This window comes from Trematomus bernacchii, unplaced genomic scaffold, assembly GCF_902827165.1.
Source record: "Trematomus bernacchii unplaced genomic scaffold, fTreBer1.1, whole genome shotgun sequence".
NCBI classification, from domain to species: domain Eukaryota; kingdom Metazoa; phylum Chordata; class Actinopteri; order Perciformes; family Nototheniidae; genus Trematomus; species Trematomus bernacchii.
This window is the reverse complement of record NW_022987739.1, coordinates 15,544,610-15,568,831: the sequence shown is the minus strand read 5'-3', so window position 1 is coordinate 15,568,831 and position 24,222 is coordinate 15,544,610. Positions and strand designations below refer to the sequence as shown.

Genomic DNA, 24,222 nt, shown 5'->3' with positions numbered 1-24,222 from the left:
CTGATCCTCTATTGCTCCACATGAGGAGGATGATCCCATGCCAGGGTACGTTGCAATGGAGTTTAAAATAGATTACATACATGTAGTTATATTTCTAAGATGTCTCAAATTATGGTTATACTTTTTATAACATCAAAGGCTTGCTGTCTGCATAGTAGTCATAGCAGTGAGATACATAATCACATGCAGAAATGGTCTGGCTTAATGACCCTGATATAATTATTTTGAGATGTACTATCAGTGATTGGAAAAAAGGGGAAATCGATTGTCATTAAATAATTTATACATTTTGTTCCACAGCCTGTTTTATGTTATTTGCTTACTTGGTAATTACATTATTGGAAATGCTTATGTACTGCTCGATAAAAGACACTTATTCAAATTCCGACCTCTAAGTTTAACACAGGGTATAAGTTATTATTGAGTTAAGAGTGGACAAATAGACCTTTAATAATGCACAATATCAATCAATCCATCATAAATCTCATCTAAACCGATGTGGCATTTACATTACTAGGAATTTGGCCTCTTCAAATCAAATTGGTAGCAATACCAATTCAGTCACTAGTGATGTAACCATATTTTGAAGGGAAAGTAAAACTACCCATCTATCTGCCATAGCTACAATTAAAACTCGTTTAATAAAGTTACTCTAGCTTAAGTTATGTAGCGATGTTTCGAATAAGGATAATATCGTCTTTTTCTGGGGGTTCCTGAACGCCTCACGTCTTTCAGAGCAACGTCACCCGGCAGTGCCCAATGAGAACTCGCAACGAAGTCTTGATTGATGACGTATACAGGAAATGTAGACATATTCCAAAAGCAGACAGATATTTTAGCTTTTATTTCTCCTATTTAAGATAATTTAACCGGACGAGGTTATGCAAACGTGGAGTCTCGTATCACTTTGTGTGTTGCTCGGTCTTGCTGTAAGATGGGGCGTTTCGTTAAACTCATATTCAGGTAGGAAATGTGAAGTTTACCGTTTACATGCTGCACCACTGAGCGCTCAATGCTACACAGCTGATTATTTTAGTGGATGTTGCGTTTTCTTTATACATATCAGGGTGGTGCTTTTGGCTGTGTGTGGTTAAATGCTGTCTGTTCGTGATGTAAGTCGGGTTCCCATTCATCAGACTAAAAGCTTTTTCTCCTCCAGGGGCGGGGAAAACTCCCATGTTTGGCGACTACGAGGCTCAAAGGCACTGGCAAGAAGTGACATACAACCTCCCTGTGCAGGAATGGTCAGTCTGAAGTTTGTTTATTCAGTGGAGCAAGTTTGAGAACGCCAACAATGTTCAGGCAGCTGACAAGAGAAGGGACTCTTTTGGGTTTTGACAGGGACTGGACATATTGTAGTGATCGCACTTAAAACACTAATGTTTATTAAATGATGGGAGCAGATTCTGTGAGTCACCTACAATACCGTAGTATGGGATGAATACAAATCCAGAGGATAACCAGAAAAGTGAACCCATTAAAGCTGAAAATGCACGTATATAACAGTTATATGGCTGTACAAGTGAATGCAACTTAGGATATCATATCTATATGCAATTCAGATGTCTACCTTATACTTGTGGATAAATTCATTTTGAATACTATTTAACATTGGATATAACACCAAAAACAGATTTAGATTCAGAATTATTACTATAAGTGAATGATTACCAAAACACATACACAAAATAGAGAGACATATCAATACAAATAAGCCACTAGGGGTTTGTTATTATGCTATTAGACTGTCTGCAACATCAGACACTTCCACATTGTCAGAATAAATATATCTGACATTTTTACTTATCCAGGTACTTCAACACCACTAAGAATGACTTGAACTACTGGGGTCTTGACTACCCTCCTCTGACTGCCTACCACAGCCTGATCTGTGCTTTTGTGTAAGTATGTTTTTATTTGAGAGTTTACATGACATCTCTGCTTACATTTTTATAATGTTTATTCATGAACATATTTGGATATTCCATGTTTTGTCAGTTATAAAATGCCACAAATGTTCTACTTACTTGTCCATTATATGTACCCATGGGTAACTCTAAAGCCAGCCTGTCATTTAAGCATTACAAATACCTTCATTTCTATACTATAAATATATTTTCCTGCAGAGCTAAGACGATAAACCCTGAGTGGGTGGAGCTTCACAAATCCAGAGGTTATGAAAGTCCAGCGCACAAGTTGTTCATGAGAGCTACAGGTACAGTAACTACCAGAAAATAAAGTAAAATGCTTCATTGATCCATATTAACCTTAACCTTAAAATAACAGTTTATTTAATTACAAAGAAGATTTATAAAATAACACGGTTCTATGTTCTGTTTCAGTCCTGGTGGCAGATTTGTTGATATACATCCCTGCTGTGGTTTTATACTGTTTGTATCTGACTGAGGGATCCTCTAAGAAAAAGGTAACACACTTGCCCGGTATGAGATGAAATCTAATCATTTTCAACTAAAGACGAAAATAAGCCACCTTTTTGGCTACAGTGAAAAATGGTGGCATGAGGAGCTCATTATTGCAATAGAAATTATGCCATTATATTTTCCAGGAAGTTATGAATGTATAAATGCATTTCCAGTACAGTCCATTAAAGTGGATGTTTTGTAATATATTGACTATGTCTTAATTAAGCAAACATTACAGGATCAACACTAGAACAATTCCCAGCATACATTGCAATTTGTACAGCGCAACATGGGACAGGCTATTATTACCTTAGGATTCTAAGAATGAATAAGCAAATACTGAGAAGAAAAAACGATTGTTTAGATGTCTCTTTCACACAACAAAGTTTGCAAATGAATGTAATGTGATTCAAATGACATTGAATTGTATTGTATAATAATGACCAGTCGACTGTAGTTCATTTTTAGTTACAACTAATAAATGCTCCTTTTCTCCAGGTTTCCACTCTGCTCTGCTTCCTTTTATACCCTGGCCTCATTCTTGTTGACTATGGCCATTTCCAGTATCCTTTATGTACAAGTGCATTTCTACCATTTATTTACTCTGATATCATTATTGTAATTTGCCTGTTACCATCTCTGAAGGCCAGTATTTCACTGACTTTGGTCCTAATCCTAATAGATTACATTAACAAATGTATATTATATAAGTTATATTGTCTTATATCCTTTAAAGCACATACAATAGTGAGGGTTTAAATATTGTTAACTACGTGAAAAATAGAATTGAAGACATTTTTAGCAGAATATAATCGTTAACCGAATCAGGTACAATGGAGTGAGTCTGGGCTTTGCCCTGTGGGGGGTTCTGGCTCTGGGTCTGGGCTGGGATGCTTTGGGCTCCGTGGCTTTTTGCCTGGCTCTCAACTACAAACAGATGGAGCTGTACCACGCTCTGCCCTTCTTCTGCTACCTGCTGGGGAAGAGTGTCAAACTGGGCCTGATGGGGCGAGGGTGAGTCTGTATCTTTGTCTTTTGTATTGTCTATCTTCTGCACTTAACATTGTTTTCTTTATATTTTAACAGTTTGTTTTGTTATCTACAGCATTTATTTCCATTGCATTATGTCCAATGTTCACACACACACACACAGCACATTCAGATGGGCTCAAGAACCCTTAATCATATCCCTTAGATACATTGGATGGCTTGGATGTCATTTATATGTCATTTGTTGACATTTATCAATAATGTTCTGGTACATTATATAGATCCTGCACACCATTCCTCCCCAACTACTACCAAGTAACAGCATATTACACAAATATAAAAACATGTACAATAATAATTACCTGTCAGCTTTATAATTATACAAAATATCCTTTCATGGCCTTAATTTATCCAATTATTTTTCAAAGAGTGTACTGAAGGAGTCTGCACTACATGTTCTAGAAGTGTGTTACCTGCACAAAGTGTTTTACTCTTACAAAAATGTATGTTTAAACCATTCATCCATTACATTTTTTGGTTGTCAAACAACTGTTATTGTTGTCAACTATATGTTCATGTTTTATTGTCCTCCTAAAAACAGATATGCAGATATAAGTCATTATTTGAGTGCTATATTTAAATATTTGTTTTAGCTATTCCCTCATCTTTTCATGCACTCTTGTAACTCCAGAAAATGGTCAAAGTTCAAGCTACAGTGCACCGACAGTACAGTGTGACCAAATCATTTCTCATGTGAGAGATGTATGGAAAGGGATGGGGGAAAAAAGAGCTACAAAAGTGATTCGTCATTCCATGTCTGCCTTCTTAAAAGAAAAAAATGAAGGGACAGTCCAACATCCAAGTATACTATTTATAGTTTGTAAAGAACACAACTTACTGTATGTCTCAGTAAAGCAAAAACTGGTATAGAGGTTTATTATAAAGATTATGTTTGTGTCCGTGAAGACATCATTTCTTTATATAGGTTTTTTCTGTAATGCATAGATTTGTCAGCTGAGTGTTAGAAGCAGATATGTAGTGTGAGTCTATAAGTGAGCAGTGTCCTCAGGAGAGCCGCAGAATGACTGAGGTAATCAGATTGGATGCTGTTACTAGTGTGTCCAGTGTCTGTTTATCTAGTAACAATGTACCAAGGGCATTTAGTAGCAAATGGAGAGCTGGATTAGAAGAGCCGGGGGTGCTGGGGAGGAGATATGTCCAGATGTCTCTCTCGCCATGCCCAAACTCCTCAGCTATGCCGCGTGTGCAACTTAACCAGCAGCTTCACAGTTACAGCTGACGAGATAGTCTGACCTACACAGGAGACTCTCAGCTGATGCATTGCTTTCACTGCATTCCTCATCACAAGGGTCAAATCCCAAATTTAGGACTTGCATGTTCTAATTGTTTGAGGAATGGCAATAAATGATGACAAACTTAAGCTACTCGCCAATGTCAACATTTGTATTTTTGAGTAAATTACTCTAACAAACAATGTCAAAATGTTGTGCCTATGTTTTCATTTTATCTCTGTACCTTCTGACCCCCCCCCCCCTCCCCTAGGCTTTTCCTGTTGGTGAGAATTGCTTTGACAGTGTTGGTGACTTTTGCCCTGTGCTGGCTGCCCTTCCTGTCTGACCCCGGTCAGGCCATGCAGGTGGTCAGGAGGATCTTTCCCGTGGCCCGCGGTCTGTTTGAGGTACAGTAGTGTTTTTTCAGTGAAAAGTCAGCCTGGAAAACCACATCTGAGAAGCTCGATCATGCCTTTGAGACTCTTAGTTTTATCAAAAAAAGCATTTGTACTCTTGTCATGCAAGCTATCTAAGAATAGCCACCGACAACCCCAAAATATATTTTAAAAACACAAGTGGAGGAGGATAATATCCCTTCTTTTATCTTAAGATAAGATAATCCACACAGGTCACATGAACATTTCCTGTGGCAGTTCTCTTTGAAGTTGTCCTTGAGCTGGTGCAGATGTTTAACCTCGTCACTACCCTGTTCCAATGTATGCATGAGAACGTGTATCCCAAGGAAGTTCAGCAATTTCTGAGTAAATGTGATGTGTCCTGAAATTCCTCCAAAAATCCAATAGCATAAAAAAAGTCAGCAATCAGCAAACAGGCTCTATCAGAGAATTATGGACATATTCTAACTAAGTGTAATGAACAGAAGACAGTAGTTTTACTCAAACATCGGTACCACTTTACAATAAGACTACCCTTATAAACGGTTTACGAATAGTTTGTAATTAATTAATTAATTAAGTTGTGAACACTTTATAAATCATTAATACGCTTTTATAAGACATGAGATAAACAGGGCAACTGTGACCGGTTGCTTGCCAAATAGTGAGCTCACATTTATCTGTACTGCTAAGCCTTATTAGAAATGGTAGTAACTCATTAATAAATGGGAATGTGTTTTACACTTTACAATAACGTTCCCTTTTGGCAGTTATAAATGTTAGTAACTCATACATAAATGGTGATAAAGAGATGCCAAGAAACATCAAGATGGAAGGGGGGGGAATCAACTCAGTGAACAACAGATACCAAGGATGCTGGCTGATGAAGAAGACGAAGTAAGCTAGGTAGCCAATATAAGGCTTAGTCATCTTGCCAAATAGTGAGCCTGTGTTGATGTATGAAAACTATGTTAGAACTGGTTTATAAATGGTTCTTAATGATTAATAAAGTGTTTACAACCTAATTAATAACCTAATTATAAACCCTTAATGAATCCTTTATAAGGGTAGTCTTATTGTAAAGTGGTACCCAAACATCAAATGAATGGTCAGTCATGTGGAGGGTGATTTCTTTTTTTAGAAGAGAGAAGTCTGATGTTTCTGGGAGAGCAAATAAGGGGTCTTTTTCTTACCTCTACGTAAACTCATTATAACTGTTTCATTAGCTCTTTTATAAAGGGGCGTATTTCAAGAATCTTCTGTGGTTGTTGTACAAATATATTATTTTGGTATTTTTAGGCTATAGAAAATGTCTTCTTGGACATAATAAATAATATTGGATATTCACCCAACTCCTCACTCTCTTAATATTTTCATATAGTCCTTAAGGGATAAATGGAAGCACAAGGCTGTGACCAGTGCATGAAAGTCAAACACCGGTCATGCCCTACACACGGCTCCATACACCCAGCATGGTGAACACCCTTCCACCCCGCAGTGCTTAGCCGGCGGGAAATGGATATCCTGTAGGATCAAAGAAAACAGAGGAATAAAACGGGGAAAGGTCAGGAGATCAGTGTCACTCTATCTCTGGGAGGTGTTGGGGTCCGGGACCTACAGTAGGAGGATATAGATAAATCTTACTAATTTATGGCCTGGGTGTTTTCAGCACTTCATAGCAGAGCCATGTTCTAGCCGTATGAACTGATGAGTGGGGCAAATGCTACATTTAAAGCCGTATCGGAGCACATCCGACAACTGTTGCCTGCTACCGACTTTATCTTGGGAAAGCATATAAGTATGATGGACTGTTTCATAGCATGCACATACTCACACACACACATTTGTATGCTGTGGTAAGTCAGTAATTGCCTCTGAGAGACAAAGAGGCACAGCACTATGATATTAAGTTAAAATAATAGTGCGATAGTTTACAGAGAGTACTCCAAAGACTTCAGCTGGCAGCGTTGAAAGCTGTCACTGAAGGAGCAGAGCTAAAGTAACTGTGTTTCTGTGCTTGCTGTGTGACTGACAGCTCAGAGGCCAAGGTTTTTGCAGCTCTCATTTCTAAAACCCCCGTATCCTTCATCTTGTCCCGGTCCCTGAGGTGGCACCCACCACAAGGTCTCGCGGATGTGAGAAGTAATTGAACATTTTTAACAGGGGAGCAGATGGCAGTGTGCGCTGTGGCAGTATTTGTTCAACGAAATGATGCAAACATAATACACAGGGTGTGAGAGACACTATCCTCTCCTGTGACGACAGCATGAGAGGCTGTGGGGGTCGCGTCGTCCTGAACTAATTGTGAAATTGTGCACGTAAGCAGAAGCTTTGGACAAGGGGACAGGGGTGAGAAGGAGGGTGGTGGGGAAGGGGGTGCTGGTGACTGGTGGTCGTGGCAGCTTCTGGGCGGGAGCAGTTGTAAGTTTACCCACTGAGCTGCATTCTGGCGTCTCACGTTGCTGCCTGCTCACAAAAATGGCACCAAATGCTTCTCCCTGTGAAATTCCATGCTGGCTTATAGGTGAAGGTGCCGCGCTGCTCTTGCTCCCCTTTCATTTGCCGATGGAACCCCCTGCTGTTCATATGTTGCCTTTCGGCTGCTTCCAGGAAAATTCCCATAGTGGTTATTTGGAGCGGGGAGGAAAAGAGGAAGGGAGAAAGGGGCTTAGACAACACAAACGCTGGACGGCCCATGCTGCTGACTATGCTGCCATTAAGATCCACACAGCTGTGCTGCGAGCAGCTGTAGCACAGAGCAGAGAGAGGAGGCCAGAAATAGTTTCTCTAGACTGGGCCACACTGAAACCACTCACTAAGGAATCATAAAGATGATCTCGGCACGCTGTCTCTGTGACGTGTGATATCATAGTGCACAGTGGCGGCTCGGGCTTCAATATCATCTGATCCCCGCACAACTGCTTAAGCACTTAAATCGACTGAATCTCACAGCAACGCCCTGCTCATGTCGTATAAACCACAAATACTTTTAGCCTGGGCTGTAACATAGCTTCCATATTATTTAGATATCATTTTACAAGTTATCTACACAAACAACACAACATTGATTGATACAGTATGACATGAGAGAAAAAGCAATGACATTTTTCTTTGGAGCTTCAATGGTTAGTTAATTAATGAATTTGTTCATAGACATAACATTTATCAGCAAGTATTTAGAAAATGTATTTATCATTTTAGTCTTACAAAAATACCACCCTCTCCACATGTGATTTTGTTCTACTTTTTGTTTCATATCATTTAAAATAAATATGTAGGTTAAAAATTGAGGTGCTAGATCTGTGAATTTGTCGTAAACATTTACAAAAAAATAAATGTGTTTAAATTTAAAAACAGATTGCTTGTATGTTTCATTAGTTGTCTGTGGTTGGTATGTATCTGCTGGTTATGCAAAAACTACTTTGGTTTGACATTTGACCTGTGTGCCCAAGTTTACAAATAAGTCCCATGCTTTTTCTGACAGGGGAGTCAATTTATGGAGGAGGGTTACGTACTTATGCCCCTCTGGAATGCCCTGGGGTATTTTTATTGCACTTTCAGTTGGGAAATGATTACTTAAAGCCATGTCACCTATTTGCTCTTCAAAATGGAACTCTAAATGAGTTATTTACACAGGCATCAAGGAATGTGTTTGATTTAAAAATGTTTGTTTGTTTGTGTGTGTACAGGATAAGGTGGCCAACACATGGTGCAGCTTGAACGTCCTGATAAAGATCAGATCCATTCTGTCCAGTGACTCCCAGATGCACCTCAGGTAATCCCTCTGTCTGTCAAACAAGATTCCACTTCTACTCCCCTATCTTTTGCTGAATCGTTGTGTCTCTTCTTCTTCTGTACCTAGTTTTTGCTTCTTTCATTTATTGGGAAAGCAAGGCTTGCCCAAGGGAATGAAAAGTGTGATACAGCGGGGTGGAAGTAAGAACATCCCTTAAGGAAAGATCTTGAGAGGAAAGTCTAATGTCACGGCTGTCTTTGAAATGTTTTGACGAGATGTTGAACTGCCCGGGGGGCTATGGAAATCTTTCTTTTCAAAAATGTTACAGATTATGTGTTTTATTAGATGATTATCATGATATCAGGGGAGACAGCGGTTTGAACACTGAGTGCTCATTACATTTAACTTGAGTTTCTCTCCACACTACCCCACAGAGCATCCAAGGGAAGTATTAGGATTATCTATTTTGACTAAAAGCTGAGAACCTGTTGGATCACAATGGGAAAACAGTTGTGTCATGGTGGAGCCTGCTTAAATAACACAGCATGCTAAATTTAGAAGTCTTGTGTTCGCATCGTGGACACGTTTCTGCCAGACTGCTAAGTCCGGGGATCAAGTTGGACTTCTTGAGTGAAGTGCATTTCAAACAAATGAAAAACACTCTTGTCTTTTTGGCACGGGGGCAAATTGCTTAACGCTCTGGCGTGGGCGTGCTGTGTACATAGAATGAATCAGCTGTGAAAAGTGATCCATGTCCTTCCGGACCGCAGAACCCTGCCCAGCACATAACACACCCGCTGCCACACGCACTAAATAGCCACTTACTGCTCCTTCACTACTCTCCATCTACCACTATCATTATCTCTGTCCATCTATCTATTTCCTAGTAAAACACATTGTTGCCCTCACGCCTTGAACTGACTCGCTGCCCGACCTCTCAGCACATTCACACACATAGTCACTCTCTTCCGGTGCCTCCACCCCCAGCAGGTGACAATTGAAGGGTTAAACTAATGCCTGCTAACCCTGAGAAGGGGCCAGTATTTGGTCATTTCCTACATAGCGGAAGTCTTAGTTGGTAGAGCAGGCGGTATCTAAAAAAAACCAGCGAGATGGATCTTCAGTTGGATTCTGGTTCGTCCTGTTGGTTGTTTGCTTTTGACCTCAAAACCAGATCATCTAGTGCAGGGGTGGGGAACCTTTTTCCTCTCAAGTGCCATTTCAATTTTTACAACATCCTCCGAGGGCCGTACAAATTATTGAACTCAACCTCTGCTTAAAAAAAACTAAAATCACAGCCCATTCATTTCACCTTTCTTTCATGCTGTGCAAAGAAAAAGCAACCTCTTAATCCAGATATTTTACCATGACTCGCGCATGCATGTGCACGGTTGTGGCATGACCGCCAAAACAGAAAGATATGGACACAAGATGTGTGTCAATATATTTTGCGTCCCATCCATGTGAACAGGGACGTGCACAGGTACGGGCTAATGTTGCCCGGGCAACAGCCCGTTTGCCATTTTTGTCTGACCTGCCCCTCTGGACAGAGCGAGAGTTTTTTTTTGTTTTCTATTGTGGCCGAATCAACATGATAAGCCCACAATTAGTATTGTAGCGTCTCGCTGCGGGAAACACACCTTGTCAGCGCTGTCATCTGCCCCCAGTCACGTGACTTTGTTTACAATCTGACAGCTGGAAGCAAAGGAAAGCCCTTCGGCCTCAGATGGCTATGGTGATCACACCAAATGCCTGCCTGGCGTTAGAGTATAAGGGACAAACCAGGGGACTTTACTTCCTCTTGACAACGTCGGTTATTTACAAAAAAAACACCTAAATATACTTTTTATTGTGCTTCTGTCTTTCTGTGTCTTTTACTCTGCTCCGTAAACTCCCTCGACGGGGCCGCTCGCTCTCTTTTCTTCATCGCCCTCTCACATACAGGAGAACAGTTCACTGTCCCGCTTCATTGTAGGATTTCTGCCATGTCTCTACTTTAGTTTGACCATCTCTGTTATTAAGTTATGGAATACTAAATAAATAAGTAATTAGATACCTTACCATTACTGCGCTCATAAAGAATGATAAGAATAAGAATAATGCGTATTGAACTGGTTTCATTAATTAGTGATTTTATTTAAGGTAATTAGTTAGAAGCCCTATTTTATCAGTATGTCTGCACAGAAGTTACAATGGTCAAACTACATTAAAACAGGATTGTCCCCATTTTTTCTTTAATAGTTACTAACATTAGATATTTTAATGAGATATGGACCGCATGATTTAAGTGGGGGGTGGACCTAACTTCCTCTAGGGGGGTCCGGGGCATGCTCCCCCGGGAAGAATTTTTTTTAAATGTTGAAGTTAAATGCATCAGTCTGGTGCACTTAGAGAGCAAAATTAAGAGATCTATGGATATATCTCTCAACACCCATATGAAACAGAACTGTAAGCAGATTTTCTTTTTCTTTATGGATATTTTACAAATCACTCCCCTTTTAAACTGTATTCTTGTTTATTAATAACAACTTTTTTTTACTGCAATATAGTATTTTATACCTGTTTTTCATTTATTCTCTTATTTTTTTATAACTATAATGATCATAAAGGTGTGCCTTTACCTCACTGAGCTGAGGTTATCAGTCTGTCAGGACTAGAGAGCTCTAGTGCATGACTCACCTGGTTGTAGAAAAAGCTCCTTATATTCGTTAGCATAGCTAGCTAACCAGATGCTAATTTCCCCGGTACCGCTCTCTCTCTCTCACAAAGACCCAGAAGTACTTGTACTGTAATGTATCATATTCTTTTCGATGGCGTTATTGACTGTATGATCAGTATGACAGATGAACAGATCGCCACTGGGCTTTCAACTAAAGACACAGCCACGCAAAAACTGCAGCATGTGTACGGCTCCTTATCATGGATGTACAGTTGAGGCCTAAATTATTAGCCCCCCAGGAGTTATGGAACATTTTCCTAAAATTCTTCCCAATGTTTCCAGCATTGATAAAACTTGATATAATTAAACATTCACCAGTGCTATTTAGTAGCTTTTGGTATATTTTGGAAAATAAAATACGTTTTTAGGCTTGCTTTATATCAAATATAGTGAAATAGTCAATAGTGTACCCTTTCTGAGCCACAACTGACAACAACCTCTTATGGCGCATTTCCACCATGGCTTGGAGCGCGGTTTAAGCGTGCCGTGTCGTGCCGTGCCCGTTTTTGGTTGCACTTCCACTAGGCCTAGTTACGGCCCGGCCCGGCCCGGGGCCACTTTTTCACCTCTTTTCTGGCCCGACAAAATTGTGGTTCTATCGGGGCCAACAAACAGGGCTGAGTCGGGCTGAGTATGCTAAACTATAGAGAGGATTGCTGGCAAGGGGGCTACAACTACAACAAGATGGACATATTTGACCGTGATTTAATTGTAATACACGTTTCAAAATGATGCCGAAGTAACAACATACTGATACCGGTTAGTAAAAACCATGAATTAATGCTTTGTCAAGTCTGCAGACAGACGGCAGGCGAAAAACCTTTTAAAATGCGTGTTTTCTAGATGGAGATTGGCTAAGCTAACGCAGTATATGCTCCGACCGTCCACACTCACAACAACGGCCTATACAGACATAAATAAAGCAGCGACTGTATTCACCATGACACAAGCAGTCTGTGGTGTGTACTTGTTTAACTTTTGTCGAGTTTCTGAACATATATAAGGAGCTGTGAGCTCTGAGTGCTAACAGCTAACGGCTGTGTTGTTTTTCTGGGGTTCTCAGTGAAGATGACGTCACGGCTCCGCCTACACTGCGTTACTATAGTAACTACCCCAGTTCCTAAACTGTAATGGAAGCGCAGCATGAAGTGAGCCGGCCCTGTTAAGGCCCAACGCGGCCAAGCAGTACCGAGCGTGGCCGAGGCCGACCGTGTGGTGGAAATGCGCCATTAGAGTAGTTCTTTACTAGGTTGGCACAGGTCTCTTGAGGGATTATGGCCCATTCTTCCATTGCAAATTGTTCCAGCTGGTCCAAATTGCGTGGTTTCCGAGCATGGACATTCACTTTGAGCACCCGCCACAGATTCTCAATAGGATTAAGATCTGGGGCCTCATTTATAAAGGGATATACGCTCAAAAAATGGCGTACGCCAGTTTCTAAGCAATGTTTGCGATTTATAAAATACTAACTTGACGGGAAAATGTGCGGTCCTCCACGCAAACTCTAACCCATGCGTACGCACTAAGCACAACAACGGGAGAGACGAGAAACTGTGACACCGTTGGCAGAAGGAAGAATGGAGAGAAATATGTGGAAATAAATAAAATGTTACCTCTCATTTATCATATGAAGAATTAATTTTCAAACATTGATTAAAGCCAATCTTAAAATGATTAAACAAACGCCTGTTTGAGACTCCTGAGTGCACACAAAAACATAACTTGGAGAAATAAATAAATACGGATATGTTATTTAAAACCACCTCGAATATGTTGTGTTAATGTTATGAAATGTTTTCTCATAAATGATGCGGTAAGCAGGAGGACATGAATAACGTCTAAACTGACGCCGTTTTGCATTTCTATAGGTTGTAGATACGAGCATGGTTTTATATACTATCACGTTTAATCGTGTTTTATGCCGTTTGCGAAGACTTGACAAGTCGCTCGTAAAACACAGGAGGTATGGAAACTAAGAACACCATATGTGGTAAATTGTACAGCTAATATAACACAACACATTAGTTGTATTTCCTTTAACTGGTGGATTATGGATATATAGTTGCTGATAGACAGCTGGAACACAAACCACCAAATACAACAAAATAATTCAGATCCAGTCGTCATGACTCCACTCCGGAGGGATTCCCCGATCATTTCTTACAGTTTCTCATCAAGGGGGTGTCTCCTGTCCCCGGGACAAACACACTGCCTGAGGAAGGTTTTGTGTATTTTTTTTGTCATTAACTTTTTTCTGACCACTTATTTATTTATTTTGGTGACGATCCGACCTCCATGCTGCTACTCTGGTTCAAACTGCATCCACCAAACAATATGATTTATCTCGACCTCCCCAAAATCTGACACGGTGTGAGATGTCTTTTTTAGCTGTTCGGTCGTAATTTCCTGCGATCTTCTTCATGCAGTCAGTCAAAAATGAATGAATGAATGGGCGTTTCTTTGACTATTTATAGGTCATATACGTGAAGCCTGCAAAAGCTGCGCCGCATTTCGAGTCGATTGTGATTTATAAAGGGAAACAGGCGTAGGAAGTGCCGGTACCCACTTCCCTCGCCGGTACGCAATGTTTTGTGAATCGGAAAATGTCGGAACATTTCTGTACCTATTTTTTTGCTTTGTACTACGTAAGCAACCTTCTCACGTCAATCCTACGCAAGGCGTTATAAATGAGGCCCCTGGGCTATGTGCGAGCCACTCCAGCACCTTGGTTTTGGTGTCCTTTAGGAACTGTTGGACCAATTTTGATGTGTGCTTTGGGTCATTGTCTTGTTGGAAGACCCAGCGACGACCTAAGCGAAGACTAAGAGCAGATCTTTTCATATTATCCCTCAAAATGTCAACATAATTTTAATTTTTCATGATGCCTTGTACCCGAACAAGGCTCCCTGTGCCTGAGGCTGCAAAACAGCCCCACAGCATGATGTGTTCTTAGGGTTGAAGGCCTCTCCCTTTCTTCGCCAAACATAAGCAACATCCATGTGCCCAAACAGTTCCAGTTTAGTCTCATCAGACCAAAGCACAGACTTACAAAACTCATCTTTACCTTTCAAATGTTCACGGGCAAACCTCAGTCTGGCTCTGATGTGCCACTCTTTGAGTAAAGGGGTTCTTCTGGGACGATGGCCCTGAAGCCCACCACGATGAAGAGCCCTCACAACTGTGTTCCTTGAAACATCAACTCCAGAAGAGGCCAGGTCAGCAACAATCATCTTGGCAGATGTCCGGGGATTCTTGCTGACATCTCTGACTATTTTCCTCTCCAGAGTTCTTGAAATCTTGCGCTTTCGACTACGCCTAGGTTGTTTCTTACAGAATTTGTCTCCTTGTACTTCGCAATGATGCAACGTACAGCAGTTCTAGACATTGTGAAGCGCTTGGAAATAGCAGTATAGCCTTCCCCCTTATCATGAGCCTCCACTATCTTCTTTCTGAGCTCAAGACTGATTTCCTTTGTCTTTGGCATGGTGAGTAGTATACAGGGTGCGTACGGGTGCTGGAAATCCTTGAAAATGCTTGAAATTGTACGAGGTGTTTTCAAGGTTTGAAAAGTGCTTGAATTTTGGGAATGGTGCTTGAATTTGGGATAAAGTGCTTGAAATTGTAAATGCTTTACTTCGCTTTTTTGATTAAAAGAAAATAAAGAAGTCGGAGCGCGCTTAATTGCTTCGCTTTTACATAAAACAGCTCCGCTCCGGCCTTCCCGCGCAATGCGCGTGACCGGCAAGTGTTTGTGTTACGTGTGTGACCTGGGCATTCTGATGAGAGTGATAGATGACAGTATGCCAGGAGGTTGCCGTTTCAACGAGCGTTGGCTAGCAGAAGACAAATACAAGCCATGGCTAAGACGAGGGTCAAGCGAAGCCCAAGAGTAGCCTCCTGCAAAGTGTGCAACAATAACGATGCGAGAGTCTGCGCTGACGAGCCACACACCACACGAAAGGTACGCCGTATAGAGCATTTTAGATTAGGCTATCGTTGCATGTAAAATACATGACACTTTTCTCTGTGCGCGGCAAAACAAGCTCGCCAAAATGGCTTCACTAGTCTGGCGTGTTAATATTAAACTTAGTTTTCTTTTCTAAAATGTTTAATTTTTCATCCTCATGTAGAATGCTATTATGAAACACACATTTGGTTGTTTATAGCATAAAGAACATCTGATTTAATGTGAGGTAGGGAAATAATCATTTGAGTTTAAGTATGTGTATATAAATATGTAATTTACAACAGCTGTAAGATGCTTGAAAAGCTTGAAAATGCACCTTGAAAATGCTTGAAAAGTGCTTGAATTTGACTTTGGAAAAGGTGTAAGAACCCTGAGTATAGTCCCTCCCAATAAGGTATTCAAGTGCCTGTTTCTTGGAGTCCTTTTATGCTGATTGAATGCTCAGGTGTGGCTTGAAAGCTGATTGGTTGATTAGGTGTGGTTTGAAAGCTGATTGATTGATTAGGTGTGTTTTGAAAGCAAAAATTCACATGGGGGCTAATATTTTTGACCAACCCATTTTTCACTATATTTGATATAAAGCAAGCCTAAAAACTACATTTTATTTTCCAAAATGTACCAAAAGCTACTAAATAGCACTGGTGAATGTTTGATTATATCAATGCTGGAAACATTGGGAAGAATTTTAGGAAAATGTTCCATAACTCCTGGGGGGCTAATAATTTAGGCCTCAACTGTATAATAAGAACCTCTGTAGGCCCCTACTACAATTTGAAGTACAGGAGCGGCGTTTCGGTGCTCTCCGTCAGCACTACACCCCTGACAAGACATATACCAAAAACTGGCACTGTTTAATTATTTTGCGGTCTAGATTTCTTTAATTTCTTTAGTTTTTGCGTGTGTTTGTAAATTACCTCGAGGGCCGTATCAAATGGTCTCGCGGACCGTATACGGCCTGGAAGCCGGAGGTTCCCCACCCCTGATCTAGTGCCACTGAGTGAAAACAAATTGTGTGTTTTATCATTCTGGCAAAATAGAGGTTTATTTTTCAGTTCTCTGAACATTATCAGCAACGTCAAAAAAACTAAACAAAAGAAAGATGTATAATTTGTGTAAGCCTGGAATTATGTGAAAATGCAATTCATATTGACAGCAATTCGATGAAATACTCTACATGTCTTCTGTTGAACAATTAGTTTTTCTTGCTGAAGAGACTTAATCTCCCTCTGTGGGTCTTCAGATGTGTTTAAACGTTATGCATGTTTTAACAGTGCTGATGTGATTTAATCTGAACCATTGTTTGTAATGTTTTTCAGTTTTGCCTGCACTCTTCTGGCGGTCTTGCCTTCCTGCGTAAGACTTCTGACGAAGCCCACCTTCTGGCAGTTTAAACTGGCATTGGTGAGTGACATCTAACTGACGTCAAAACGCATGTCCTCAAACTGTTTATTTAATGGTCAAATAGAGGCTACAATATTAGTAATTTAATTATTACAAGTTTAGGACTTTCTGCACTTCATCTCCTTTATAATAATTACTACATAAAGTTAATTGATACCTCCTTTTATCCATAATTTGTTTTCTTACCTTCACTGCCTTTATTAAAAAGTAAGCTTTGCTGTATTATTGTTCATTAACAGTCGTTTTTGTACCAACACCCTCGGATTTTCTCTTTTAGGCTAATTCCTCTCTGGCGTTCTTCCTCTTCTCCTATCAAGTCCACGAGAAGTCTATCCTCTTAGCTGCTTTGTAAGTACAGAGGTTATATGTTACCACATGCAACAGCACAGCAGCTGTGGTAACAAACAGTAATTGTACTTTTTCTATCTTGTAGCGATACCTCAAATATTCATGAGTATAGATTTAATTTCTGCTCACAAGGAGCCATTCGCCTGTTACCCCGCTTCAGATCTCAGTTTATGTCCTGCAGATTGTTAATGAGTTGAAGACGTGCGCACTTTGTAAAAATGACATCGCCCTCCTTCTGTTCTCACACAGTTGCAGAGGAAAAATCTATTTAAGTACAGACTTGCTACTGAGGGCTTACTCACCTCTGTCATCATACTCTGCACCACACAGACACAAAAGCAGCCTCTCAGCTTCCATTGTCGTTAATGTGAGTAAAAGCACTGCTTTCATACATGAGCATAAAGATGTGCATGTGTGCGATTCATTAAAATGTACCCACATATGTTTAAAGCTGTGTAGGTACAGAGTGAAGTGGCATAGATTTGACTTGAGAAAGGGATTTGGTTCCATGATCTGATCTCATCTATTAATCTAGATTAGGGTAGATTGTTTCTTTATTAACTATTGAGTTATATCTCCCACCTGTCCCCCTGAATCAATCAGTAATGCATGTCCAGGGATTAGGAAAGAATGGCAGGCAGCAGCTCAGGGCGTTGTTTGCGCAGGATCAATTATTGGGCTGTAACAGGATCGCCAAAGAGCACTGGCTGTAATTATGGGCTCAGGGGCCGGAGGAAAGTGCCCCCCTCGGAGCACAGTGTTCAGCTAGCACTGGCTCACAATGACGCAGGCAACCAGGTTCAACACACAACAGGCCTTTGCTACACAGACACATATATATGTGCCCAGAAGAGATAACTTCAATTTCTTTGCAACTCATTTGAGGTATTTCATGTTGAAATGTTATAAGTAATTAAGTTGTATTTTTGTATAAACATACATGCCAGTGCAGATTCAGTAAAAAAGCATTTACAGATAAACATAATTGTGCTACAACCAACACTTGACTGCCTTGTGACTGTGAATAATGGATTAATGTGGATTTTTAATATTATACACGCATGACATCGGTTCACATCCAGCTGCGACCTAACATGGCCTAACTTCCTGTCTAACTGTAAAATGATATGAAATGGTGCTTACTGCAGAGTGTGTTCAACAGGGAGTTTATGCAACCGTTATCTGTTCTAGGCCTGCCTGCCTCCTGCTGAATGACCTCCCCTTGATGGCTATTTGGTTCCTGCATGCCTCTACATTCAGGTAAGACTGTGTGGAGGAAAGCCTCCTGTCAAAGCACGACACATGGTCTACACACGATAGGTAGTAGATGGATTCAAGCTGGCTCTAATTATTGTCTATTCTTTAAATCAGAGGTCATTTACGGAGCTTTTAAACCTTGCATAAGCTAAAAGAATGAACATTTAATATGTTGTGCTTTTGCATTGGACCTTTACAAACCTAATTAGTGTTTACCTTTATTTCAAGCCATTAATAAAGATGTTTTATATGATGTATATGTTGTTGTTATTTTTATAATCCATAAAGAAGCCATTGCTGGTTAGATTAGCATCACCAGGTTAGCAAAGGGAAACGGTTTTCCTGAATCTGTCCAAAGGTAACAACAAATGTCTATCACCTTTTAGAGTTAGCTAAATACCAGGTTTGTTTGTTGTTGTTTATGTGAAGATACAAATATTTAAGAAGAAAAGTACTGTCAAAAGGCAGAATTTGTTTTATTGGAGCTTGCACAACTTTTTTAGCTAATGTTTGCTCAATTAAAGGTAGGGTAGGTAAGTTTGAGAAACCGGCTCGAGATCGCTAGAATTTGAAAATACACAACCGGAGAAAATCTGCCACTTCCTTATAGAGCCCCTCCTCCAACACACACGAACGCGCACATGACCAATGAGGGCACGAGATAAGTTTGTGCACAGATGGAAGGCTGACAGGCAGGTAGGCCATCCAGTTATTTTAGCAGGGCCGGCTAAAATAATTGGTCGTGCTTTTTACAGTATTACGGCTTCCACAGATGACATTTGTTTATGGATTTTTTGTCAAAGCACTTAAGATATTCATTGCTATCGGGATGTTAAGAGCATTCCATGGAATATAACAAAAAGTGTATCTCGAGCCGGTTTCTCAAACTTACCTACCCCACCTTTAAGCTACATATTGCTTTATAATTGACACCACTGAGTAAGGTCAGTAATTCTATAAATCTTTAAATGTGCCAATGTTACATTACATTTTTTTCTAATTGACCCTTATTCAATACTGTCCCTGTGACTTGAAGCCCCAGTGTTCATTGTTCAGCAAAAGTTATGTGGTTGGACTTTGGGATGTCCTGGCAGCGAAGTAGTCTGGTTCCACATAACTGTAATGTTTACGGATGGAGTCTTACATCTCTCTTTATTTCTCACTAGTGTCAAATATCAAATGAAGAACACCGTAGAAATAAGCTTGAAAAGCGATATTGATCTACTGTGTGGGTTGAGCTGAGGACCGTGAATGGAAAAGCCAAGTAGTGCTGCAAATGCTCTGTCTAACTTTCACCAGCTGTTGTTAAATTCTTCCGGCAGCACTAATTGTTGTGTGTGTGGTTTAGTATAAGGATATCTGGGGATTACACGGCATAGTCTGCATGCCTGCCTTCTAAGTGTGCGTTGTGTAGGGACAGGAGGTCATTCTGTCTGACTGGGACTTTCACATTATCCACATCCTCTACAGACTCCATTTAAAGAAATACAGCTTTTGTTGGCGTAATTGGCTTAATGGATGTTCAGCTATAGCAATTTTAAGAGGAAATAATGCAGCTTGTCTCAATAAATTGACCAAGTATGTATTTCCAAATTGTTAAACATTTATCTGATGAATGGTGCCATTTCTTTTGTCGTAGTAAAAACCAGAATGAGCAGTTTGTTTTCAGTGAATGGGTTTTTACAAGCCAGGGTGATGTGCGATGTACTATAAGACAACTGTTGTTCTTGTCCGTGCCCTTCTGCTAAACTAAGATAAGCTTTGCACGAATGTCAGAGCCATCTCATCCCAGGAGACGGACTGTTTTTGCAGGCCTGCTGGAAAAAAGCTATGTGGTTTACTCTTGCCCTTTTCGAAGCAAACATGATACTGAACATAGTGATGTACTGCTGGAAGTAAACAAATTACTTGAATATACCATTGTAGAAGTGTATATCAAAGCTTCACTTTGCTTGCCTACTTTTCAGAGTCATTGTACATAACTCCAGACGTTCTAAACTTGAAATGCACCATTGTCCCTCTGTGCAGCATGCTGCCTCTGTTCCTGAAGGACGGTCTGCTGGTGCCCTTTGTTGTGACCTCGCTGGGCTTCCTGTACTTCAGCATATATCTGCTGTCTGCACTGGAGCGCTGCTCAGAGGAAGAGCTGAGACTGGGAGCCTACCACAAGCTGCTGTTCTGCCTACCCAAACTGGACCTAGCATGGATTGTAAGATGGAAGGTCAGTATGGTGCAAGCCCCCCCCGGTGTAATGACAAACACTGCATCATCACTGATTCTGTTCATGTGGAACAATTATATATCTTGAACAATCTGAGTAGCATTGCTTCGTTTACAAATGTAGAAGATATATTTAGTAGGGAAAAATAAGTTATTACACAATTTTCCCCAATGGTGTGTCCCCAGTCATGCTTAAGTCAACAAAATATTGTACTTTCAGGGGACAAAGACTACATTAAATACGTGTAAATGTATTTTCCCGGTTTGTAACAGGTAAATGTTGTAGGTCAAGCTACAGAGGTGGCAATCTAGTGTCCCAGAGATTTGTACAGGAGGAGGTAACAACTGTCATGGTGGTTGTGGCAGTTCTAATTAACTGCCAATACAATCAATGACATGCAAATGACTTAATACCCATTAACACAGGTAGGGAAGGCAGTATTGTAGGACTTCATCTATTGTGTTAATCACATCAAACTGATCTTATGCAATGAGTTTGTTGAAACATTAGACAATCCCAGTTAAAAGTTGGTATGACCACAGATCAGTTGGCATGAGTTTCTCTCTACTAGTGTCTATGTTGAATGTACCACTAGGAGTCACCAGAATCACAGATGTTCTGATCCTACATACAGGGGCTTTAAGTTTAAAAGGTTTTTATTCTGACCAAGATCATTCTCAATAAACAATAAAAAAGTGAAGATATTGCTGCTTGATTAAGTTTATAGTTCATATTTGCGCTTGTGCACGGGGGAGCGGATTCACAGCTGATGCATTTGTAATTAGAAGGGGCTGATTTCAGGATCCCAGGTTGCCCGTACTTTGAAAGCAGCACTAGATCTAAATTGCAGCTGTGTGAGAAGATATACCCAACTGTATAAATAAAGATCATGTGCCGCTGTAAGTTGTGTAAGCTGTCCAGGGATGAAAGCCACTGCCAGCCCCAGGAATTATTTATCACTTATTTAAGTTTCCACAGCGTCTGAAGTGGCTGCACCGCCAGCCCCTTAGCGACAGGGGCTCCGGTAGGGTGTCAGAGATTAAGAGAAGGTGTCTTTTTATAGCGCATGTCATTAACACAGGTTTGCCTAGATATATTTATTTACACAAGCAGCATAAATAGCGAGCCCAGATGATGGGCGATAAGGTTTCATAGGTTTAGGGTGGCGGGGAGAGGTGTGGGCATGGGGTGTTTCCTCCATCTTAGTCACTGACTTATCTCTGGCTCATAAAGCTCAAATAGACACATGAACAATCTCAGGCTCAGTTCTGTTTGCAACTCTGTTACAAGGAAAAAGTAGGCCTTAATTTAAATTGGCTATTCTGCAGAGTGATAGTAAATCAGAGGTTGGTGTAAAAAATAAAGTGACAGTTAATATCAAGGGAAAAGCTAACCGTATTCTCTTACCCTGAGGTGTCTAGGCTTTTTTATTTTTACGACAGTTTTGGATTTGGAATATCAATTTAGTTAATACACAAAAAGGGGCATCGGGGTCTCCAGTGCATATACACTTCCTCTTATCTTGTGACAGAGGTGCCATATTAAGGTTACATGGTGGAAGCTAAACCATCTCCAAGATATCTGAGCAATGACAGTTATATGTGGTTGAAAGATTTAAGAAAAGCCAATGAGTAGACCTGAATTTGAGATCTTTTTGTCAAAATAATGTTCCTAAAAAAGCTCTTGACCAGTTATTTCAGCCTAACTTTGTGAAGTTCTTTAGTCCTTTCATTTTGCAGTCATCATACTTTATGATCCTGTGTCCCTGTTTTCATGTGAATCGCTTGATAACCACGCTGTTTCTCTGTCTGTGTTACAGTTCTACGTCAGCGTCTCCGTGTTAGCCGGTCTGAGCATTGCTGCTGTAGCTCTGGCTCCTCCACCACATCTACCCGACTTGTTTCCTGTGCTGGTGTCTCTCGCTTCTTTTAGTCACTTCTTGGGAACATTTATATATTTCAACATTGTCCAGTTCAGCGAGCCGCCCAGCAGAAAGAGCCAGAAGAAGAACAACTGAATGATGCCTAAGGCAGTGATGTACATGGCAACATATCGTTTAGCAAACTGCTGCTAAATGCTTCAGGGAAGCCAGTGTTACATTAAGAGGCATTTAAACGTGCCATAATGTCCCCTGTGGAAGAAGCATTAATGTAGAGCTGCAATTATCGGTCTATAAGAAACATTATTGATACCTATGTTGATGATCAATTAAGTCATTTTTGAGCAAAAATGCAAAACATTTTATATTTCCAGCCAGACAAATATGAGAGGTTTTTCAGTTCCTCTTGTATTATAGTAAATTGAATATCTATGGGGGTTTGATGCTATTGCTCAGACACAAATGAGATTTGATGGCATCACCTTTAGCTCTAAGAAATTGTGACAGGCACTTTCACAGCTTTCTGAACTTTTATAGACCAAATATTGTATTGAGTAGATAATCTGCAAACACATTGTTAAGGAGATAATCATTTGTTGTAGCCAGAAACAAAGGGTACTGAATAGGATTTTGCAGACTTCAAAATCACTATGCTACAAAATCAGAGGACCTGTGATATCAGTACAAAGTAGACGGTAGTGATATTTTTCCAGTTTGGACCAAATTAATTCAAGAAATGATTCCCCCTTGTGCGGACCTCTTGCATATTTTTTTGTATTGGACTAAACACTATTGCTAGCTAATCAATCAAGTACCACATGCCGTGTGCAGCCCATTTGACTCCAGCGAGCTCTGTGCCTGGATGCTTAAGCTACGGGGATGGCCACAATAACAGGAACACCTGTTGTAATGTTCAGTAAGTGTAAAGACCAACATGGGGAAAGGTGTTTAATTTTCCAGTAACTCTTTAAGCCATGGTGTTGCTAGCCTTAATGATATTGTAAGGTGTTTCTCTTATTTTGTCTACCCTCAGTTTCTCCTCTGGGTATTGTGATTTAAACACATTCCTGGCGCGACTGGACTCCGGTCTAGCCGGAACTGTTAAACATTATTCATGTGAACTTTTTCTTTACGGTTTTTCTATTGTATATTTTCATCTATCATTGAAGTACTTTTGTACAAACTTCGTTTTTGTGAAAATAAATACAATTTCTCAATGACCTAAAGTGAACATCCGTTTTATTGCCCCATTGTTAAAATGATTTAATTTTTGAGCAGCTTCACATAAACTGTCTACATTTACCAAGTAGTCCGCTAAATCACCCCTAACAGTCTGGCAGAGACAGAGCCAATAATTGGACAGAAATTATATCTTTCAAAGCTTTTACTCAACATCATTAAATATTCATTACAAGTCCAAGATACTTCAAGGGTCCTGCACCAAAGACCTGTTCATTTAAAACAAAGCCAGTGACGGGAGAGGCCTTAAAAAGAGATGATGGAAGGTGACATATCTGAACATAATGCCATAAAGTTGAAATACCACAGAAAGAAAGGTACAAGCAATTTCTTTCTCCAATCTCTGAGCTAGTTA

The 24,222-nt window shown here is 40.2% G+C and overlaps 1 protein-coding gene across 1 annotated transcript; it reads left to right on the top strand.

The window, feature by feature from the left end:
* Positions 1-803: 803 nt before the first annotated feature.
* Positions 804-23,849, top strand: alg6 (ALG6 alpha-1,3-glucosyltransferase). The gene is made up of 14 exons (XM_034147632.1): positions 804-963; positions 1,160-1,244; positions 1,812-1,901; positions 2,127-2,215; positions 2,343-2,425; positions 2,922-2,986; positions 3,252-3,437; positions 4,977-5,112; positions 8,790-8,875; positions 16,839-16,923; positions 17,201-17,271; positions 18,463-18,531; positions 20,557-20,749; positions 22,569-23,849. Exons 1-14 carry the CDS (start codon positions 882-884, stop codon positions 22,764-22,766), a joined length of 1,518 nt encoding a protein of 505 aa, XP_034003523.1. The 5' UTR covers positions 804-881; the 3' UTR covers positions 22,767-23,849.
* Positions 23,850-24,222: the final 373 nt, after the last annotated feature.

Excerpts from the sequence above, each read along its gene's own strand:
- alg6 (XM_034147632.1), top strand. The coding sequence starts at position 882 with ATGCAAACGTGGAGTCTCGTATCACTTTGTGTGTTGCTCGGTCTTGCT. Across the intron at positions 5,113-8,789 it reads TGGCCCGCGGTCTGTTTGAG|GATAAGGTGGCCAACACATG; the intron begins GTACAGTAGTGT and ends GTGTGTGTACAG. Across the intron at positions 17,272-18,462 it reads TCTATCCTCTTAGCTGCTTT|GCCTGCCTGCCTCCTGCTGA; the intron begins GTAAGTACAGAG and ends TATCTGTTCTAG.